At 37.2% G+C, this 22,289-nt stretch overlaps 1 protein-coding gene across 1 annotated transcript in view; it reads left to right on the top strand.

Annotated features, from left to right (window-relative positions):
• The window catches only part of sppl3 (signal peptide peptidase 3), a 39,701-nt gene that overhangs the window by 2,402 nt on the left and 15,010 nt on the right, over positions 1 to 22,289 (top strand). Inside the window, exon 2 of the mRNA XM_036594625.1 lies at positions 20,233 to 20,310. Within this exon, the coding sequence (XP_036450518.1) occupies positions 20,233 to 20,310 (78 nt within the window). The remainder of the gene's footprint in view (positions 1 to 20,232; positions 20,311 to 22,289) is intronic.

The raw sequence follows: 22,289 nt of genomic DNA, 5'->3' as shown, positions 1-22,289 counted from the left end.
GCAGTCCTCTAAAAACTAAATGTTGAAGCCCTCTGGGTCTCTTCAGTAATGATAACCATTTAACCCAAGAATGTGTTTCTTCTTTCCCCTAAGAAGGATTTGAACTTCCCAGGGAGCCTGAGAACATGTTAACTCGGCCATTTCTGTAACTTCATTAGCCACACATTTGGCAAATTGTCACTCTGACGTAATTTAGCATTGCTAGTGCGTTAGTGGTTTGTGCCAAGATTATTGATTGTTGACTGAAGTGTCAGCGTGCCAGACAGATAAATGGTTCATTGATCAGTTTTTATTTGCATTGCAACCAGTATAATTGATGGCTTTATTGAGGATGTCTCTGGAAGACTTGATTTTTACATTCTTTTGCTGCTCTGACAAACACGGCTGTAAAAAGTTGAGTTTCACAGCCTGTGTCTTTTCAGTTGGCCTTTGTCAGGTTATATCATTATGAGAGAATGGGATTTATATAGAGGTGGCTGATATGGTAAAAATCTGATATTGCGATACTTCAGGAAAGTTTCACGCAATATATCACAATATTTATTTTTTCAGGCATCCTATCAGTTGGAAGAGAGAGATAAAAGAGCCAGTAGTGTTATATTTAAAAAAAAAAACTACATAAAGCTGAATACAGTGATTTTTATTCGCTATTAGGCATACTGTATTGCACTAAATCCAGTTAACAAGGACTAATTTTCTCTATTTGTAATCATGCAGTTGGTCAGTGTTCTAAGTAGTGGTGATTTCCACAATATGTTGAGAAAAGCATATTGTATTGTAATTTGACAATTTATCCCAATAACTAATGTATATATACTAGATATGTCTATAATCAGAATCAGTTCTGTGCTCACCATTCCATATGCAAGTTCTCGACCTCGAGTTTTAAACACCACTTCAAGGTGTGCCATCATGCCTCATTGTTAGAAACCAGGAATGGTGTGTCTTTTTTTTATCTCCCCCTCTTATCAATTACAGCATATAGACTCCAGTGTCTTCCCCCATTTACTCAGAGATGCCTTTGTCTTTGTGTTGGTGTTAACCGTCCGGTTTGCCAGGCTCAGTTTGAACGTGGGCTCATCCTTGTCTGTGCGTGAGCTTTCGATGGGGGTTGAAACGCCATTAACAGGTGTAACATAAAGCCGACCTTAATGTGTGTCAGGAAAACAAACCCAGTGAGTTTTTGGCCACAGAGTAAATAACATCACTGTTTGCAGTGGGAACTGGGCCAGCGTTTCTTGATTTTACAGATTAGTCCTAGACTATTCCAGTCCTAACTTATTCCATGTTCTCAAAATCAGGCAGTAGTTTCTTATAAAATTCTGTCACTGAGCTGTAAACAATATAACAGTGAATAGAGTTCACTCTGATGCCTAGTGTTTATCACTGACAGTGCTTTCTTTGAAATATGGCAAAATAGGTTGTTTTAAATTTTAGTGTGCTTTCATTTTTAAAAATATTATGATACTCTATTGAATTTTGGACATTTTGACCTATGAAGTATTCTTCAAGAAGTGATTTGAATAGATGGCATGGTATGCTGGTTTCTCCATATACATTTGTATTAAATCAAGCAGTTACCTTAGACATCTTTACAGAGAAAATGCAGGTACCAAGGGCACATAGCTTATATTTACCAAAGCTGAAAATCTTTTAAGAAAATCTCAATGCATCTAAGGATCCCTGCTGTTTACAGTGATTTTCGGTGATTTTTTTCTTCCAAAACTTCTGCTTGATTCAGTGGTTTAGATATAAACATAAGTCATTCAGAGTGGTTTGGTGTGAAATTGTTGATTGTAAACTTAAAGGCTCAGATTTCTTTACAGTGGTGGTGATAGGAACCAGGGGTCACAATGTCTACAACACAAATATAGACATTTTATTTACTATCCAAAACCATCAGTGAACCTACACGAGTCTCCTGAGTTTTTATGTGTGATGTCGATGATGGTAAAATAGTGGTAAACCTGAAAAAAGTACTGTTTTTCCCTACAACAGCCTCCATGTTCCTCTATTGTGAATGGATTTAAAATGCAGGCAAAACCTTCTCAAAACTATTGTAAAACAGTGTTTGACATCAGGCAGTGTATGCTTAACCATTTCATGTAATAATTTTCTGTGAGGGAGCTTTTAGAGGTGGACGTCTGGTTCCTATCACTACCACTGTGAACAATTCTGGCTCTGTAAGTTTCTCTAGAACAGAGCATTTCACACAAAATCACTTTGAATGACCGTTTACATCTTAATGATTTCGTTATGCCAAATCTTACAGACACGCCTACGTTCTTCTGTTTCTCTTATGATGGTTTAGAAGTTATCAGAATGTCCTCAGTGATAAGTGTTAAAAGAGGCTTTAGGTTAAATCTGTATTTTCCACAGATGGCACCCCTAGACTTTAAATGCCCTGATCCTTTTCACGTTCTAGTTTGGCTGCTTATGTAAAAAAATAAAGTGCCAAACATTTGCTTTTGTGATTATCCAGTGGTGGAGCGAATGGCTGAAGAGACCTTTATTATTAAGTTGTCTGGTGTTGCTCTTCGGCTACCGATCTGTATTCCCTTGGTCTCCAAGAATGGTGTTATCCTTAATGTAGATACCGCAGGAAATTAGGCCAAATGCTAGGCTAAGCAGATGATGCTTCGAATGTGTAAATATGCCATCTCTGCACTTTAGAACCAAGTTGGTGGATTCCGTTGCAAGTAACCTGTGATGAAACCATGGCATTATACAGCTTGTGTGTTTATATTCTTTGTGTATCCGTTTACTGGTTGACCCTGATATTGCGAGCTGCTTCCTGCCTACAAAAGCATTTTCCTGTGAGGCCTTTATCGTTTTCAATAGAAGCCAGTTCAGAATGTTGTGCATAGATGGCACTCAGATCTATGAATGAGTGACCTGACAGACAACCAGGATAGCTCCAGACTATAAATCTTTTCTGCATTAGAGGTGTTTCAGGGTCATTGTGCAAATGGTTGAAACCCAAGAACCGTGATCAAATCCTTCATGAAACTACTTTAATAGGCGTAAAGAGCCAAAGAGTATGCACAGTGCTTTTCCCAATTTTTCCAAGCGGTCGGCCTAAAGTGGTCGGAGTTCAGAATTGCAGAGAAGTTGGGTAAGAAATAATTTTGAAACAGTCCAATATATGAAAGCAGCATAATCCATATGCAAAGAGTGTTTAGAAGGTGCTTTCATTGTTTATCTTAAAGGAGAATTACATTTTTTTTTATTATTTAATGATGTAAACAGTCATTCATAGTGTTTTGATATAAAATGGTTAAGCTTAGCAACGGTCTTTACAGTGATGGTGATAGGAACCAGGGGTCGCCGTGTCTACAACACAAACACAGCCATTTTATTTATTATCCAAAACAACCAGTGAACCTACACATTTTCGGAGATAAAAATTTAAAAAAATGAAAGGGATTTACGGAGTTAAGTTGTGCAGAAAGTTTTGAATAAAATAAAATCCACAAGCAAGTTGTTAAATGTCAAAGTCTCCAGCAAATACAAACAAGTTAAATAAAACTTAATTAAAAAAAAAAGATTGCTACTCATTTTTACTCGTTCTAGTATAAATGTGTTACTTAATGTGTTGCCAGTTTCGCTTCAGTTTTTTTTTGTTAGCTGGTTTTGCTGATATTTTTTGCTTCTGGAATCACTCTTTTGCTGCTGATTTTTGGCACTTTTTAACCAGGTGCGGGTCTTAGAAAAAGGGGGTTCATCTGCACTCCTATTGGGCAACTGATTTGAAGTGACAGGTCTTCTGACCATGTAGCCACGCCCACTTTGAGAGCTGTGATCTGCCTTAAACGTGGCGGAGCACTTAGTAGTCAGTGTAGTAATTCCAGAGAGGATTGCACTGGCATGTTCAACATTATGAGGAGTGTTTGTCATATTTATTAATGCAGCACATGCTCAGGGTCCTGAGTCGAGATTTCATGGTTGGCCTTTATGTACTAGGGTTTATGGAGGCTGTATGTCCGTTTTTTTTGTTTCTACCCACAGAATACTCTGTCAGTCCCTAAAACTGGCTTTGTAATTTAACACATCAGTTTACAGAATGCTAGAGCTCTATATCTCTGGCTTCGCATTAAGCAGATTACTTCTATTAACAGTGTGGCTAGCCCAATTAGCCCTGGGGGACGATGCTAGGATTGTTAGCGCTAGCATCTGCAAACCCGAAAGTTGATACAGCTTTATGTCCTCAACTTAACTTGTTTTTTAATATTTGAAATAAGTTATATCGTTTGACAGGAACATAAACGTGTTACGTTAATAAATTAAATTTGACAAACGTCGCTCATAATGTTAGATTTGCCAGTATGACGCTGCACCGAAGGCAGCACTCAGTACGACGTGTTCTGCTATCTTGGGGCGGTTCATGCTGAGTGGCTGTGTTCAGAAGACCTCTCACTCCAAATCAGTTGACCAATGGAGTGCAGGTGAATGCCTTTCCTAAGATCCGCCTTCCATGAAAATCTGCTGAATGTCAGAAGCAAGAGAACCATTCCAGAAGCAGAAAATATATCAGCAAATAGAAAAAATGAAAGCAAAGATGAATAAATGAGTAATAAATTTATATGAAAATTAGCAAAAATTGTACAGTTGTAAGTTAAGTGTAATTTAACTCTTATTTAAACTTTGCAAAATATTTTGAAGACTTTGATACTTAACATTTTGCTCTGAAATATTTTTAGGTCAAAAAACTTCTTAAAACTATTGTAAAACAACAGCTGCATTTACATAGCAGGTAAAAGTGGCCCAAATCCAGATGTTTTTGTTTGGCTGTTCACAATATCTTATAAATGAGACTTATGTACGACATAAGTCTGAACAGATCAGCTCCTAAACCGACCCACATACACAAAATAACAATGCTTCACGTTGCTCAGCCAGAGGTAAACAATCATGACTATGAACAAACGCCAGTCACTCCTTGAGCTTTCAGTTTCATTCTTGCCAGCGTCACAGGAGCCATGGTGAAGCTTTACTCACTGACAGCTGGGCTAATCACCCAGAATGTGTTCAAGCTCGCCGTAAAAAGTGCACATTATTTGGCCACAGTTACTTCTTTGGTACGTGTCCTCAAATTCTTTAAACTTTTAGACTTTTAACTGTTCTTTGACACTGCAGCCTCGCTCTCCTACGGCTGCGTTCGGCCTTTTCTTTCAAAATCTCTTCGAACACGGAGCGGTTGAGATGAGTGCCTTCTCGTTTTTAGTACAGAAACGTCAGCTTAAATGTTTATGAAGTCTCAGCAATACGAAATGATGACGAATGTCAAGTTGGATTGACGTAAAAGTCGTATGAATTCCGATCTGGCTGTTCAGACTGAGTCAGGTTGCCGCAGATCAGATTCATAACAGATTTCAGTACCACATATGAAAGCTTCTCAGATCAGAATTGAAAATGTCAGATTCAGTGTGTTTTTTGCTGTTCACACTGACACACAGATAACACATCTGTGTCACATCACTGTGTCTCATAGAACCGGTGTACCAGTGTGTTCATAGCAATTTCATTCTGTGAGGGAGCTCCTTTTAGAGGCATTAAACACAACCATACTAGGTGAATTTTCCCTAATTTACAATTATCCACAAATAAAAACATATGAACATATGAAAAACATACGAACAAAAATATGGATTTACTGCCATATTTTGCGGGAGGGCCACTGCTAATGAATGTACAGTGCAAATGAATGAACAGCATGCAAAAGCACAGCCGCAGCTTTCAACGTGATCACTGTTGTAGCTTCATTGATCTCAGTAACAAACCTGGAGGACAAATTATTTAAAGCCTGATGAAAATAAAGGTGGGTCGGCAGGATCGAATGATAAAAAAAATCTTTATTTTAGCTGACTACAATGTGAAAACAAGAATCCCTTCATGTTATTCCTTTGGTTGACTAGTATAATTATCCAAAAAAATGTAAATATTCTTGTAATAGTAAATTTACAGTAAGCATATTTCTAAGTCCCATTTGGCCAGTGCATGTTTTATGTCTCTCTGCCCTTGATAAAATCTAAAATGTAACTAAAAAATAAAATCACCTAATAATGTAAATAGTTTTTTTGGGGCACTTAAAATTATCGACAGTCGGGCCCTGTTTTGTATGATGTAAAATATTTTAGCACATTCATAATAGTGTTTCAAGCAGAGTAAAAGCAAGTTGTCACTGATTTGGGTTCACTCATGGCAAAACTGGTGCTTTGATTTTAGTAACCAGAGAAAATAGCCATAGCAGCTTATGAGTATGAACACAACCCAGAGATGACTTTGATGCACTCTTGGTTTTGTCAACAACTTGTAGCGTAGTCATGTGACCCAGCAGTTATTTTCACTGACACATTTTTCAGCTGAGTCACTTGGAAAGAGCAGTGTAAGGTCAGTTTGGCATTGTGCAAAGCAGTGCTGACCAGTATTAAAATTCAACATCACAAAATTTCACAAACATATCACAGTACCACAAGCTCATGTTTCATTGGACTTTGGGGTTATTTTGTTCTGTTTTACACCAAAGACAACATTACACAGTACTGTAAACTGACCAGACCTAATTTCTGGAAAAGATACTATGATGTGCACTGCAGTAACATTCATCTGTTGATAAAATTCAACATCACAGTATTTTCCAACTTACAATCACAGTATTGTGGTAGCAAATAGTATATAATTTTGCATTAATAAGGTTAATGAACTCATGCTTCCTGAGACCCACTGCTCTGTACTAAAACATCTGTTAAGAATCCGACTAATAGCTCAATCGGAATAGAATACATCCGTGTACACACCTCAATCGGAATAGGCTAGTCCAATTGAGGCCATTTGGAATACAATTTGTATCCGATTGAACGAAGTGCATAATCCTGTAAATAATCTGTTAAATGGAAGAATGATAGCCATGTAAACGCCTGTATCTGATCTAATTCCCAATCGGAAAGTTTAGGTACATTCTGTGCATGTGCGTTTGCGTCATGTTGAACGTTATGAACTTTCACTATGGTGGAAGCAGAAACTGGTCTGCAGAGGAGACGAAGTTTATGCTATGAGCTTTAAAAGATGGCGGTGGGACGGGCGTCCAGCTGATGTTTCAGAACATGACGTCTTCCTCTCGCCCTTCTTTAATAAGTACATGTGAAGTACGTTTTCCTGAGTCTGACATAATTTTAAAGTAATTAAATACACAAACACCACTCACAGCTGCTTGTCTCACTCTGACTGGACTCACGTGATGCTCATTGTCATGGTAAAGTCTGCACTGTGTGGTTCTCTATGCATGCACATAATTTTGGATCAGATTACTTGTAGTGTGCATTAAAACTGAGATTTTCCATCAGACTGTTGAGTAGAGTAAGATATAAACACCTCAGTCTTGATCTATAATCTGAATGTATTCAGTCAGATTGGCAGAAATCTTTGCATGTAAACACAGCCATTGTCTTATTTGTCTTATAACTGCTATCGGTTGTTCTGTGCAGTTTTAAAGAACGCCAAAATGGGCTCAGTATTTTTAAATATTAACCTGAGAAAAAGCAAATGTCCAGAAAGGAAACTTATTTAACTAGTATGTGTGTTGAGCTGTTCTTTTTGTTGTCTGTTAATACCGCTAAAAATAAAAATCAGTATCATTGCGTCACACCAATACCAGAATCGTGTAACAAATTGCATTGTGCCTTAAATGAGGTCATTTGTCTTTGTACAGTCAGTCTCCAGAAACTAAGATGAAGGATTTGTTTTCATTTATCAGTTTGTTTTTTGTCAAAATTGCAATTTGAAAGAGTTCAATTTGCAGCAAATTCAGTTTTATTTAGTTTATTCAACGTTGTCTTAAGTTTCAGTTGGGACAATTTAATCTAACAATGCAGAGCTTGTGAAACGTCAGTCAGGCATGCTGCTTAATTTTGGAAAAAAGTTTGGAAAAAGTAAATGTGCTGGTCTTCTTATCGAAAGCAAAGGCCTGGAGCTCAATTTGTAGAAAATAATTGGATTAAAATTGCAATATTGGTAAGAAAAGTCATAATTGGATATATTCCCCAAATTGTTTACACCAGCTGAATACTGTTAATTTCATTTTGCCATTCCTTTTTAAACTGTTCAAATAAAGTGGCTGTAAAACATATTCAGGGTATGTCTTTCTAATCTATAGAAGTGGGAGTGCTGCAGCTTTGTGGATGAGGAACTTCATTGGGCACGTCAAGGACACAAACATGACTGAGATTCTCTTGCCACGACAGCTGCTTACAGCATTGTGACATGTTGAAGCTGCCACAGCATCCAGAGCTAAGCAGTGGAATAAATAGCATCCGTTATGTAGACCTACACATGTGTGCCTATATCTGTACTTTACCTTTTAATAGAACTGTAAGCGACTGTTAAAATGCTGGCTCCTCTGAAAACACTAGTGTTCTTTAATTTATGATAGAATTCAACAAAGGACAGTGTCTTAATTCAAGACTGTTCAACTCAGGCTGTATAACATACCCTGTTATTGAAATCGGAGGCAAAAAGACAGGATGTTAAGATGTCATAATGTGCTTTTCTGAATGTATCATAGGCATCTTCAATACTGACCAGCTGCACGTTTTATTACCAAGAGACATGGTTCGCAAAATCTATCAGCCACTCTGTTTTGTTTTTTTTTTTTTAAACCAGCCACTTTATTGTTTTAACCAGCAGTGTGTAACTGCATGTGAAAAATAATAATAAAAATGCAAGATCAACCAGATTCAAGCATGGTTGTTTAGGTAAATAGGCTATTTTATTTCATAAGGTATATATTTATACTCTTAAGGAAAATACTGACTCACTCTCGCTCTCGCAGTCTCTTATACACGCACACGAACCATACACATGCAAATTGCATTTTGCTGCTGTTGGAACAAAACCTCGTATCTCCAAAATGATTCATTTACAGAAGAAGGAAAAACATACTTTTAATGTAATTTAAAGGAAGCACACTTTCATTCATCGTGAAATTGACGTGCAACGTAAAAAGCAACAGGCATTCTCAAATGATGTTTAAAAACTAAAAAAAGGACCAAAATGGTTTTGTTCCAACAGCAGAGATTTGATGAGTTGAGGAGATTAAACAAAACCAAAATCATTCCTCATCCCCAATCCCAGTTTATTGTCTCTCCCGCTCATCAGAATCAGATTTTTCTGAGCTTTCCTCTTCCTCTCCAAATTCCGATTTTCCCTGTACCATCGTCCTTACCTGTAAAAGCATTTGGATGATTGGAGGTCCTTTATGGCTTCCAAATTCTAGGTTTTTAGCCCCAGCAATGACACTATTAGTTCTCTTAAATGAGCCACAGATAGCATATATAACAGTAACATCATCCACTCAGCATTTAACAGCCGCACACATGAAGCAGTTATAAGCATGTAATGAAAATGCTAACAGCTAGGTCTGATCACAGCAGCGTCTGTGAAAGTGAAACTAACTCAGATACATGACTAACAAACATCATACATCCCTTGGCAACAGTTATTAAAGGATGCCCTCTTTATTCACGCACATAGCAGCGCACTATAAACTGAATTAACTCTACTATTAGTTTCTTCTAAACGCACAGTGCTCATAAGGGTCCCGAGTGAAATACGTTCTTCTCTAATATACCCTGTTATAGTAAAAGAGTAAAATACTAAACTGTTCAAGCTCGAGTTTGCCCTGTGCTGGAAGCTGTTTGTGACTCTCAGGGAAATGCCTGAGTAACTTTATGGCCAGCTGATTAAATGAAATGAACGCACCGCCAGTGTCTTTCGACGTACCCCGGGGGCTTTGCGAACCATTGGCCAAGGCTACTTGACCTGAGGTGATTCTTTTTAACCATTGGTCGCTAGTTAGCATTCTGTGCTCAAAGTTGCCTTGGTAACCCCGTGTGTTTCCTCTTTAAAGTGTCCAAGTGAAACAAGTAGACTCACGATTCAGTCTGCATTGTGGCCTCACAAATCTTTATGTGACAGTTACATTATTTGTATGTGCTGTTTTAATTTCCCCACCACCAATGGCTAGTAGGTTGAGTAAATTTAGTTAATTTCCAACCCTGCAAAGACAGCGTAATTAGTTGAATTGGATTGAGAGCAGTGCATTTTTGATAGAATTTCATTTTTTGATAGAATAGTGCTACTTCAAACTAACAGATTCTTACCGTGTATCTTGAATGTCTTCAGCTATCGTGGTAATATATTTTTGCTACCAGTAGTCTCTTTGGTGACTTATGAATGGGGTCATTTGTAGATATGCACTGATATGGGTATTGTGGGCCAGTGCTTATTCCTGAGATTTTTTTTTTATTTACACATCTTCAGATACAGTTAGAAAATATATAAATAGGGACTGTATCTACTGCGGATAGGGATCAAAAACCAGTACTAAATTGTTACCAGTTCCTGACTGGTTGATACCAAAAGCTTCTAGACAAATGGTGCTGCTGTTGGTATTTATGTAATGTTACTTCATTTTACATAGCTTGTATTTTCAAATGGTTGATCCTCCTTTGGATCAGCAGGAGGGGCACTCTGCTTCGTGTGGTGAAAGTGTTGGAGTAAGACACTCAAGTGTGGGCACACTTTACTACCTTTAATAATAATGCAGCTAAATGCAATATGTGTAAAGCGGTAGCTGCGTGTAAAGGAGGAAACACCAGTAACCACTTGAAATGCTTACAAATACAGCATTCTGTAAACCTGACGCAGTTCGTGTTTGCTTTAGCAAAGCGGCTGCTGCACCTACGTCTTCAGTGCAGCCTTATGGTGTTCTGACTAATTGTGCTGCCTTGTCAAAATGTCCTACCGAAGCACATATTTATAGGTAGTTCTCTGCATAAAACTCCAGGTACAATATTTTGAAATATAAAGAAATGTTACGAATTAAAGCTACAAACAGAAGTAAAAGTTTCTTAATTGCCAGCTTCTTGTTCGAATTTTCTTGTTCCATCTTAAATGGCGCAGCAGTTTTATTCTGGCGCCTCAAGCTTTATGATAATAACTGCAGCACCATTTAAGGTGGTAAAGAGGCTGGAGAATAGGAAGTTGATTTCAGCCTCGTTTTAAAACTACAGGTAAGGTAGTTTGGTATGTTTGATATCATAAATGTCGTTATCAAAAAATGTTACCAGCATTAAAAGAGTAATTAGGAAGTTTTGATAGCCTAAATCAGCTTATCAAAGCTTAATAATATTAAGCTGACTCTGTACTGAATTAAAATTTGGTAGCTAGCATAGTATAAATCTCTAACTGCTAGGCACCTCAGTGTGAGCTGTCCTGATGAGCAGGCATAACTGATTTTGTGTTGCTTATGGTTGTTAATATTTTCAACTGTAGGGAGATGACCACAGCATATTCACATCTTTTCATTTTGAATCTTTTTTTAATCTTTTCCCATCTTTTCATGTCGTACATTTTTTTTTTGTTTGTTTTTTTGTTTTTTTTTTGTTTTTTTTGCACCAGAATTTGAAGCGTAGTATCAATAATACTGATAAGTATTTGCATCAGTAAGCAGTGTTGAAATCGGCATCAGTGTCGCTAAATTCCTTATGTCTACCTGAATAAGCATTGCAGGAAAATATAACATTTATCCCTGTAGGGTTACAAATCACTAAGGCTACATTCACATTAACAGGCTATAGTGGAACAAATCAGATTTTTTGCCCTAATGTGACTCAGATCTGATGTTTTCAGGTCTGTGTGGACACAGTTTATTAAATAGCTTTGCTAAGCATGTGAGTGTCTGTTCAGCATTTTTCTTTATTTACTTGCTGTGTTTACTTTTGTGCTCTCACTTTTCATTTGCAGTTGGAGGGATCCATACAGATCCGGTCATTTGTCAGTATACACTACTGGATTACATCCTGAGCAGAGTCGAAAAAAAAATCAAACTGCCTGACTAGAGCCAACCAGCACAGACTCTGCCTGCCTGAGAATCAGGGCTGAAATTGGGATAAAAGTCTTGTAGTGTACCACTGGCTTTAAACATTTTATTTCGGTGAAGTCCACATTGTTGATAAGAGTCAGGTAGATGTGCCTCAACATTTTTGTAAGTCTTATACCTGCATTTTTGGCAAAGCATTGGATTATTTTCTTTTCTGTTCCTTCCCACACTCCAGATTTAATTCTATCCAGCATGCTTTAGGCTGCTTATGGGCTAGGAAAAAGCATCAGCTGAGCTACATGTGCTCGCTGCATTCGGGAGCGATTTAGACACGGAATGATGGAACGATGCTGAAGCTGCAGTGGTGTCTTGTGACTTGAAAGACATTGTTTTATCTTTTGGCTTTTAAGATTGTCCAAATTTGTGCCGAAACACTTACAGCAGGCTAAACATGTGCAATCTTGTTCTCTCTTGATTTCTTTTCGCTTGTCGATGATATCTGTGCAGCAGACGTTAACCTGTTTTTTGTTTACACGGTCCAGATGACGGAGAGGATCAGCTAATCAACTTGTATCTGCATACATATTGTATTATCATTGCATTGTACACATTGGAATATATTTTCTGACAATAAGTTTTTAACTTACAACAGTCAGGTGTCTACAGAGCTCTCTGTTTTCAGTTTTCTTTAGTTTGTTCTTGCAGATTTCTGCAAGCTCATTATTTATACAGAAGTTTGTGCATAGCGTTCAGATTGACTAGGTTGGCAACAATCTATTTGAATGCAGTTTAGGCTGCGGTTGACCTTTTCATAAATGACTCTACATATTGGAATTGGACATTCAAATCCCCAGCTTGGGACTGCACCCTTAAAATGAGAAGAGTTTTTGACATTTTAAGCAATAGTCTTTCCCGGTGGTCTTTGTCCTTCGTTCCTTTTTGTACATTGAAATAGGAGAGCCTGAAGTTCATATCTCAAGTTTCAAGTGCATTACTAAGCCTCTTTTAGCTTGTGTCCAAAATTTTATGATTGAGAAGCCAAATGTCCGCCTAGCCAACCCCAGTCCAGCCTCTTGACAATAACCGCCTATTGTAGTTTTGGGTTATTAGCTTAAAAGCAGAACTGTAAGTCCAGTGTCCTGGAATTGCCCACAAACTCAAATTACCATTGGAATGGCTACTAAGGCTCCAGTTCTTAAAGTGCATCATTGAAAGTGTGTACAATGGGCCCATACACACTTGACTTTTGTCGTTCTTGTTTACAGAAGTTCCAGCGGAGTCTGCACAAGGCCTTGGTGTTTTCACGTATGTGACCAAACTCAGGGAGCTAGAAAGGGAGCTGTAAGCACACGGGCTAACAATACAATGGCTAAACCAGACGTAGCAGCAAGATCAGATGCTGGTTTCCGAGAAACGTACGTCAGTGTCCAGTTTCAGAATGAAACTCCCAGTGGACGGCAGCAGTCATTTATTAATGAGCGGGTGTAGCCGAAAGGCCAGAGCACCAACTACAAACTGCCACACATTCTGCCACAAACACCAAAACTCTGATTAGGGATGCGCTAATATGGTAGTTGTGAGCCTATGCCGCTATCCGATATTTTTCTTGTACGTTCTAAACTGTGCAAAAGCCAGACCATCTTTAATTTATGTAATTTCCAGTCCAGATTTTTCAGGTGATAATTCTGAGAGGATCAGATAAGAGAGTTCTTCTGCATAAAACGGAGTTAGTCAAAGAAAATAGTGGTGGGGAAAAAAATAAGTTTCCAGAACTAGAGTTATAAAAATAATTAAAAGCTACAGAGAAACTGGGACTCCTAACAACCACCTGCAAGACCTGGTGGACACCAAAACTGTCCCCATCAAATAAACAGCACTTTCATATTTGAGAGAGAGGAGAAAATCAAGCTGTTTCAGATCTGAAAACATCCACAGGTGTTTCTGTCCATCCTTCCAACTCAGCACTACGGGTCTGAAAGGATGTGTAGCTGTTAAGAAGCCTCACTGAGAAAAGGAGACAGACACGTCAAAGAATCTGAACAATAGACTGACCACCCCAGAGTCCAGACCTCAACATCACTGAATGTGTTTAAAATGTCTTGGATGGTGAGAAGCAGAGAATGCAACCAACTTCTAAAACGTAACTATAGGATGTGGAACATTTGATTTTTGATTTAAGCGATTATCTACCAGTACTGATGATTCCCATATCATCATGCATCCATAATTCTAATGTTTGCGAAAGTCCTGTCGTACAGAAAAATTCAAACCAAACACACAAGTGCAAATGGGGTAGAGCACTGCAGACTCTCCCATCAATTGACCATTTGCAAACACTCAAAAGTCCCACCTCCCTTAGTTACTGTCACTATATCTGTCAAACCTTCAGCTCAGGCCACCTCGTAACATCCACAGTCTAAAAAGCTTAATAGTACAGAGGAAAAGTTAGAAACGAATTAAAGGAGGCTTATTAGACGAGGCTGTCTATCACGTGAGCTAATGCGAGAGCTCGTACATGCAGTGTTATGTGCTGAGGAGGATTCGTTCTCTTGTACCTCTTTTCGTTAAACTCAACAACAGCAATGCAAATGATTTCATGTGTGTGAGTGCACTAGTATTTATCTCTAAGCAGAATATTTTAAAACGCAGATTTGAATACTGTACACTGCACAATCTTGTTTATTCTGGCTAATTTATCGAGCCAACTGTTGGTAGCCAAGTTAAGAAAAGCTAACTTGGCCAGCTAACTCATGATTTTAACATTGTTCTGTAACATTACTTGTTAGATGACGTCTTAAAATATGTGTTTGCCAGTGCAGTAACCTAGATAAAGTCTAGCTTAGCTGCCTGTTAATAGTTTTGACTTTGAGCTGTGAGTTTGATCCCCAGCAACACCTTTCCATGTCTCTAATGATTCTGATAAATTTACTGCCACTGCTTTCTCACTTTAAAAAGACTTAATTGAAAAGTGTACATGTATGAATGTGAAGTAAAACTCTGGCAGTTTGTGACTAAAGAAATACGTAAAGTATGCATTATAATCTAGAAAATTGGCAAATCCTCATTTCCAGTTAATTGAGAGAGAACTTTTTACTGTGAGTACCCAAAATTTCACTTAAGTACAGTATAATTATGACTGACACAGTTTTGGATGCGGTGTCAGTCATAATTATGCTGTGTGAGTCATTGTTAAATCTGAAATATGGAGACAAAAAAAAACTTGATTGTTTATGTGCAGTTAATAGTACTCAAACACTTAAGTAGTCGTTTTAACAGATAACAGTGGGACAGAGAAAAATCTAGCAGTGTGTGTGTGTAGTCTTTGACTGTAATGCTGCTTACATGGACCACCAAGTGTCCCGATGCACTTAACATATAGTGTAAATCTTCAGTACTTGTAGGACAGTGACCAACTGCATATTCCATTATAAAGAGAGCAACGTTAGTCCCTTTTAACTGGATTTAGTGCAACACAGTATTCCAAATATTGAACAAAAGTCTTTGTATTCACCGTTTTTTGATTAATATTTTTTTTAAACGTGGCACTAGTGCTTCTTTTCTCTCTTCTAACTGGTATGAAAAAAGTCATATTATGATGTATTTATTAGACACAGAACCAAAGTGCAATTATTCACCCCTACTGTCGAATTCTGTTCTTTTGCTCCAGCTCCTACAAAGACAGTAATTACAGTATACCCTCACCTTATGCCACAGTTTACATTTCTTTTATTTTCAAAAGAAAGCTACAGAGGATTTTTAGAAGAAAATAGTCTGCAGCAGTTGTTTGGCAGTAGCATTTCTCTGGAGGATAGGGTGTTTTTTGGAGAGGTTGGGAGGGTATGACCCTCACAGTCGCTGCACACATTCCACACCCTGGGCTGTAGACGGTGTGTTTGAACGCAGGCTGGAGGTCAGGTATTCAGGTCAGCCCCTCTCATCTAAGCTGAAGGTTAAAGCATCTATAAACACTGTTTGCTTTCTGCAAACGTCGTTTCACCGTCTTCTGTTTGTCAGGTCTTTACTGTGAGCGTGCAGGCCAGGACTTGCTGAAAGTCTGTCTGAAGGTGGCCATGCACTAGTTCAGAATGGTGTTAAAGTGGTAGTAATAATGCTTTATAATTGTATGAATCGTGTTGTGTGTGTGTGTGTGTGTGTGTGTGTGTGTGTGTGTGTGTGTGTGTGTACACACAGTACATACGTGTGTGTGTGTGTGTGTATATATATATATATATATATATATATATATATATATATATATATATATATATATATATATATATACACACACACATTATATATATATATATATATATATATATATATATATATATACACACACACATTATATATATATATATATATATATATATATATATATATATATATATATATATATACCGTATGTATGTGTGTAGTGTAAGGTTCCTTTAAGATCTGTAATTGCATGGTTGTGTATATATTTTTTCTTTTTAATCCCATAATACCATACATTCACAGAGAGACTGAGCTATAGGTTTAATTAAAGCTGCTGTTCTCCTGCCTGGTGTGGCAGACAATAGCATGAAGACGCCATGTTTCTTGAAGTGATAGACACTGTGTGTATGAGTGGACACTGCAAACCTGATTTTGTTCTTTCTTTCCATGCAGACTGTTTGCTCATTCGCCTGTAATGAATGTGGTGATAAAATCCACTTGCATTAACAGATTAACCAACATACCTGAAATGTAGACGACAGTACCAGCGTGTTGATCTTCTATTAGTCATACATTTACATTACTCCTAAAATAGAAATCTGCTAGTTATTTAATTTATGACTTGTCAGTTTAAATATGACGGATTATTTTCACTGCATAGTGCCTTGAATAACTGGACCTTTCTGAAATTTATTTATTTATATATTTATCTATTGAGTACTCAAAATTGTACTCTTTCCTGATGAGTGACTGGATTTTTTGTTTTTATTTATTTATTTATTTATTTTAAGGAGAAGACCTTTGTGTATTATGTAAATGTTGTTAGTTTGAGTGTACTGTTCACTCGTTCATAAAATCTATATATGGAAACTAAGATGGAAATACAGCCCAATTTGAGTTGTGTATTTGTGATGTCAGAGAAGCCAACACATTTGCATTTATTTTAATTTTAAGGGCTAAAGAGATATGAAAATGGCTATGTACTTCAAAATCTTTTTTTTTTCTCTCTCAGAAACAATAGTTGGTTTTCCCTCCAGAGGTTTTTTTTAATTTTTAAAAATGCGCAAAAACAAAGTGAATTCGAAATGACTAAAATAATTTTAAAAATCAACAACCAGTCTTTACACTAGTATGAGGTGGAAAAGTAATTGCTAAAGCCAAAAAAAAGGTTTTTCCAAAAAACAATGACGTATCAAGCCGTATCAAGGACAGTCCAATCATGACGTATAACTTTTTGAAGGTTACTTTCGATATTCTGAAATAGCTAATACAAAGTTTGGCTGAAAACTGACTCTACATGATGTGCTTCCCGAATTCTTTGGTGCATTTGAATTCCCAGATGGCACAGAGATTTCAGCCCTCATTAGTAGGGCTATTGCTTGTCCTGATAGCATCACTCGGCTGCAGACAACTCGGCCATAAAGAGATGCCAAATGGCTATAAAGATAATACTACCTAATAAACAAAACGATTCCATCTTGCTCATTTCAATGCAGTCCCTAATCATGGTAGCCTACATCTTCTAAAGTTTCCTCGCATAACTATAGTGGATGAAAACTGACTTAATTCTCTCTCTTTTCTGCTTGGATTTCATAAATGTGCATAACATTCGCGAAGCATTTGAATGGAAACCTGGCTAATGGCATCCACATTTAGCACCAAAAATAAGATGAGCTTTTCTCAGATGAGGGGACCAACAAAAGTAGTTCAAAGTTCTTCTAAAAATCTTTTTACATTGACTTCCGTTACAAGGTAATAATGTTTTTTACTTGAGGGAGACAAGTACAAAAGAGCAGCTCTACCCCTTTTACCTTATTACAGGCGCTAAAGAGCTGCTGCACCTTTTAGTGAATCGTGACACTTTTTAACATCAGAACAGGGTTTGCGATGATGTGAAAGGTTAGTAAATCTGCCTCTTGATGTTTGTTAGTCGCTGGCTGTGGCTTGTTGCACTGTTTTGTTAGAGTGGACAGTGGGCCTTGATACTTCCTGCAGGCTTTTTTATTTTTTTGATTTTATTTATTTTTTGTGAAGTGTTTAGTGCCTGCCTGCTAATGCAGGTGTTCTGAAACATCAGTGTGATATGAAGTGTGCCTTGTCTGGCTAAAAATATTTTGTGGTTTGCCACACTGAGAAGGGCAAAGAAGCGGTTGTTGTAATAGTGAACGCTGTATATCCAGCAACGTGTGAAAATGAGGGGTGCAGGCTGAAGTTGAACTTTTTATGGGGTGGTGTTTGTATTCAGTTTAGATTTATTTGTGTAGCACTTTTTACAGCAGGTGTCCCAAGGCAGCTTTGCAGAAATCTGGGTTAAAGCTCTTTTACATTCTATAGCCAAGTTTAGTGTAATGAGCGGAAAAATGCAGCACATCTTGTTTGTATTGGTTTAAAGCCCATGTGTCAAACTTAAGACCTGCAGGCCCAGGGCACAACCACAAGCCTTGCATTTTCTATTGTTATCACCCTGAGCTGCACTACAGTCCCCAGCATGCACTGCCACATAATGTGCGCTCTGCCCCGCTTTCTCCAACAACAATCTAATGGTCAGCGGTGACACAAAGAGAAAAGATGTCTGTGTAAGCTAATGTAGTGTACTGTTTTATATAAAACAATTTATTCTTATTTAAAATTATTTTTGTATAGTGCAGGTATTCAGTGCCTGTTTTGCTGTTGCAGTTCTGGTATATTTTGAATAAACAATGACCAGGTGGGGTCATGGCAAAATATTAGGTAAAATATAAAGAAAAACACAGCCGGCCCACGGATTTGTTGTGATTTTTTAAAGATATCCCTCTTAGTGGTTGAGTTTGATACCCCTGGTCTAAAGTGATGGTGTTGTATGGTTTATATCTTGGCTGAACATTTTGCAGTACCTTTGACTTTGCATGACTTTGCTTGACTTCATGTCTTTTTCTTTTATTCTTTTCACAAATTGGAATATGCAGTTGTTTTGTTAACTATCGGAGGGGAAAAGAACAATTTTGTGATCATTTTGTGAGGTTTTTTTCTTAAAAGTGAAAGTAGCATTACTGAGTCAGGAGAGTAAAAACACTAAAATATTGTGAGCTTGTGCTGCTGCAAGTCACCCTGTAAAGTCTGAAATAATCATTTAAAAGTCAGAAGTCTGATTTGGCAGAAGTTTTTCGGACCACGTTGTTTGTCTTTACGTATTAACGTCACACACACAGGCTCAAAAAGAAGGTCCGGCTCAATGTTTAGGTCTCAAATGATCTAAAAATCAACATTATACTGATGATATGATGACAATAAATAAATCACTTACAACATGCTTACAATCTTCAATTTATCCACTCAGGAAAGGTTACAAATCATTCTTTTGGGCGGTGTATGCAGTTAACCTTTTCCACCAACGGGGTTTCCAAATCCCCAAAACCTATTTAGTGTGCATAAGTGATTAAAGGATGCAAATCCAGATAGATGCAGTCCCAATTACTACATTTTCTAAATGTCCCAGTATCTGCAGACATGAACGTGAAAAATATCAGACTTTGGCATTGGTCAACAGTTACCGTATTCGTGCATCCCTAAAAAGGAAGAAAGCTTGTGATATGTACATTAATGTAAGTGATATGGCTTTGCTTTCCTAGAAATGTTTTAACATTTTTGTTTTTTCATCGTTTGTTTATTATTTTTCATTGTTTGGTTTATTTGTTTTCTCTGGTGTATTTCCTGGATGAGTAGTTAAAAATACGTTCACTGGCTTTTCTGGGACACCTCTCTTGTATCATGTATCACTTGTTGTCCATAACAGATCCACCTACCATGTAGGTGCACTTAGTTTTACAATTATGGATCAGACTCCATCTGTTTCTCTGAATCATTTATCTCCTCCTCCCATTTTTTTTACCTATTCATCAATGATCGGGAGAGAGAATTAGAGAGGACCAGTTTAATTTTGAACAGATTTCTAAATAGTATGAAGTATGTACACAATGCTTTATTCACTTTTAATGTTAAAATAATAGACTGTTACAGGCATTAATACAGTACAGTACATTTTCCACTGTCACATCTGGGGGTTTCCCCAGAGTGAAAAATCCTGTCAGTGTGAGACATACCCATTGAAGCGTTCTCCAAACTGCGTAAATGTCCCCATTTTCTTCTCTCTGAAGTTTTTCTTCTTTTTTCCTCATTTCCAGGGCGTACTCCCTTGTTGACTCCAGCCAGGTGTCCACCTTCCTCATCTCCATCCTACTTATCGTCTATGGCAGCTTCAGGTGAGTTTTTAGAGCCTGTGCTCTCTTCAGATGAGTTGTTGAAATGCATGTATCTGAAACAAAAACGGTTGTATGTTGATTAAAACATTCACTCCTAACTATTGGTCACTCATCAGAATTTTTATTTCTTCTTCACAGTGTAAAGTTGTTATTTGAAGCAACTGTTAACACCTGCAGCAGTTATTGACACAGAAGTGTGAATATCTGTGTCTTCCTCTTCCATATTATGAATGTTATGCTGTGAGATTTTGGCTTAATGTGTTTCTTACTTGGTTTGAGCTCATAAACAACTGGGCAGTTGTGGCTACACACACGAGGTTAAACACAGCAGACAGAAAACATCTCCGACGCAAACCCTGTACACTTCCTCTTGCCACTTCCACTTTGGGAAAACCCTTGTTGCAAGACTGAGAATCTGTTTTTTTAAGAAGTAATTACCTGCTCATTGCTTTTTAGTTCACATTTACTTTCAAGGTACTTGCTTACTTGGTATGTTGTAGGGCTGCATGATACATCGAATGTAATAACTATCGAAATATATCCCTATGCGATACTGGCTACAATATGCAAATGGGCCAACCAATTTGTAAATATTTTGTTTACTGTGAGCCTCCTGACCTATCACAGATAGTTCTATGTGAGTTTGAATTTATGCTGTTGTAGTGGAAGAAAAGATGTGCAGTGTAGTATAGCAATATTTTGCATTGATACTCAAAGCTAAGGAAAAAGGTTTTCAGGAATATTGCTTTGTTGGTTTCACAATTCTATTTATCTTTATAAAAGTACAGAATTTTCTGTTTTGGAGGTCTAATTTCCAGTTAAGTAATAATTGGAGCATGTCACATTGTAGTACTTAGCATATCACAAATCTTTAAAAATCATCTAATCACATCGTATATTGACATGATCATAAGTGATTGGCACCTCTACAAGGCATTCACATAATTCAATAAACATAAATAATTATGGTCAAATTAATGTTATAGTCTTTACCTGTGCTACACTAACAATTCTCCTGTATGTTTTAGTATGTTGAAAGACAAACCACAGTCGCAGTCTTAAGAAGTATAACCTAATCTAGTGTTTTATTTACATCGTAAAGTCCTGAGTACTAATTTGTAAAACATTCAAATGCAAAATTTGATAAGTTGCTGCATGTAAAAAATCTTGTTTGAGTAGTAATTTCCAAAACATGAATTTGACATAAAAATGTGTGTAGTTGAATGTAGAGATGAAACGGTAACCGGTTTCACGGTAAACCGCGGTAAAATTAATGACGGTTAGTAGTACCGTTTGAACTTTAAAGTATCGTTAAAACCGCGGAGATATTTCAGCCTTCTATGAAGACCAAGTCAGACGTTTGATCATGTTTTGGGTTTTATAAGGATGCAGAAGGAAAGTTAATTGAAGATGACCACCCTGTCTGCAGAACTGGCCAAAAGAAAATAGCGGCGAAAGGGGGCAACACATCAAACCTTACGAGTCATCTTCGCGACCACCACTTTCATTAAGACCCACCTCAGAGTTGGTGGAGATTTAATTCTCTATGCAGGGAAATCCCTAATTATTGTAATTATTAGTAATAATAATAATAATAATAATAATAATTACAGCAGTAATAATAATAATAATTTACAGTAATAATAATAGTAATGGTGAAACACATTTCAGTTTGTGTATCAGTATTTATTTATTTATTTATTTTACTTTTCAACGCTTTTGAACAATATCGCGATAATATCAATAATCGTGATAATTCTGGTCATGATAATCATGATATGAAATTTTAATATCGTTTCATCTCTAGTTGAATGCAAGTTTTCTACCTTATTTACAGCAAGAGTGTCTGTCTGCTACATTACATTGGACACTTTGTGAACACTTCTGTTTGTCGTATGCAAATGCTGAGAACTTAACCTCTTTTTGTAGGCTCCCTAGTGGCCACCAGTCCACTGGTACACTCTCCAAAAAAAAAAGGT

This window comes from Colossoma macropomum, unplaced genomic scaffold (assembly GCF_904425465.1).
Source record: "Colossoma macropomum unplaced genomic scaffold, Colossoma_macropomum, whole genome shotgun sequence".
NCBI classification, from domain to species: domain Eukaryota; kingdom Metazoa; phylum Chordata; class Actinopteri; order Characiformes; family Serrasalmidae; genus Colossoma; species Colossoma macropomum.
The sequence above is the reverse complement of the archived record's forward strand: the minus strand, read 5'-3'. Positions and strand labels throughout refer to the sequence as shown.